Here is a 1,832-nt window from a genome sequence, read left to right on the forward strand (position 1 = left end):
ATAAATACAACAATTAGCCGGGCATGGTGGCACACATGCCTGTAATCCCAGCTACTTGGGAGGCTGAGGCAGGAGAATCGCTTGCACCTGGGAGGCGGAGGCTGCAGTGAACAAAGATGCACCACTGCACTCCAGCCTGGGCGACAGAGTGAGACTCTGTCTCAAAAAAAAAAAAGGAGTGGGGAGGGGACCCTCAGGGGTTAGCACCAAGAAAGCCACAACGGGGCAGGACAGGAGTGGTTGCGGGGATGGGGGGAGGAAGATCAGGCACTGCTGGGTTTGAGGGGGACCCAGGAGGATCAAGGAATTCTGCAACAAGGGAGGGAAAGAGGCTGATGAGGCTGGTGGAGAAGAAGAGAGAGTTCACTCCTGGCTTGAAATGTCCTTGAATAGGCCAGTTGGGCGGACGTCCCTAGCCTCAGAGGGAGAGGGACTGTCGTCCACTGTAGCAGCAGGTGGACGTCCTCACCCGGACACCCCGTTTTCTTGGGGACATGTTGGCCAGATGATAGGTGCAGGGGATGAGTATGATGGTGGGGAGGCGAGTGCCCAGGAACCTGCAGGAGGGAAGATGCTCCGGCATGCGCCAGGCATAGGGGCTGAACTTGACAGTTTTCTATTTTTAGTTTTTGAAACAGGGTCTCGCTCTGTTACCCCAGCTGGAGTGCAGTGGTGCGATTCGGGCTCACTGCAGCCTCAACCTCCTGGGCTCAAGCCATCCTCCAGACCCAGCCTCCCAAAGTGCTGGGATTACAGGCTCGAGTTGCCGTGCCCAGCCCGGTTCTTTAGACACTGCAGGGGTGGCAGCAGGTGCAGCAGAGGTGAAAATAGGATTTACAGAGTATTGGGTGCAGGTCACCAGGGCCAGAGAGAGGTGAGAGTCCCTTAATGGATGGGTGGTCCTGGCAGCCCCTGAGAGGGCAGTGAGGGCTTTGGACAGAGGGCTGGGTCATGACAAGGACACAGGAATGGCCGCAGGAGGCTACGGGCGTCAGTGTAGGAGGGAAGGGTACTGGCTACACATATCACCAGGGGTCCCACGAAGAGCATGGGGAGGACAGGGAATTTGGGGGAGGGGTGCAGATGAGGGGACCCTGGAGGTGAGGCTGCTCAAGAAGCAGCAATGGAGGCCGGGCGCCGTGGCTCACTCCTGTAATCCCAGCACTTTGGGAGGCTGAGGCAGGTGGATCACCTGAGGTCAGGAGTTCAAGACCAGCCTGACCAACATGGAGAAACCCCGTCTCTACTAAAAATACAAAATTAGCCAGGCGTGGTGGCACACGCCTGTAATCCCAGCTACTCAAGAGGCTGAGGCAGGAGAATTGCTTGAACCTGGGAGGCAGAGGTTGCGGTGAACCGAGATCACGCCACTGCACTCCAGCCTGGGCAACAAGAGTGAAACTCCGACTCAAAAAACAAAAGCAGCAGCAATGGGGTGATATGGGGTGAGGAAGGGATCGAGCCAATTAATTGCTCTCTGATTTGCTTCATGTCTTCTGAGTTATCTAGAAGTGGTTCTCAGTCTTTGTTTTCTTAAGGGTTTCAAACATAATTGAATTTTCAGAACCAGTGAAGTAGCTCACGTCTGTAATGCCAGCACTTTGGGAGGCTGAGGCAGGAGGGTTGCTTAAGGCCAACAGTTTGAGACCAGACTGGATAACATAGATCCCATCTCTACAAAAAAATTTAAAATCAGCTGGATGTGGCCGGGCGAGATAGCTCGTGCCTGTAATCCTAGCACTTTGGGAGGCCGAGATGGGTGGATCACCTGAGGTCAGGAGTTCAAGATCAGCTTGGCCAACATAGTGAAATCCCATCTTAAAAAAAAAAAA

General features: G+C 54.3%; 1 protein-coding gene across 1 annotated transcript in view; it reads right to left on the reverse strand.

Annotated features, from left to right (window-relative positions):
- Positions 1-418: 418 nt before the first annotated feature.
- Positions 419-1,832, reverse strand: part of CERS1 (ceramide synthase 1) — an 18,777-nt gene continuing 17,363 nt past the window's right edge. Inside the window, exon 6 of the mRNA XM_037728811.1 lies at positions 419-557. Coding sequence (XP_037584739.1) covers positions 419-557 — 139 coding nt within the window. The remainder of the gene's footprint in view (positions 558-1,832) is intronic.

This window comes from Cebus imitator, unplaced genomic scaffold (assembly GCF_001604975.1).
Source record: "Cebus imitator isolate Cc_AM_T3 unplaced genomic scaffold, Cebus_imitator-1.0 Scaffold280, whole genome shotgun sequence".
NCBI lineage: Eukaryota > Metazoa > Chordata > Mammalia > Primates > Cebidae > Cebus > Cebus imitator.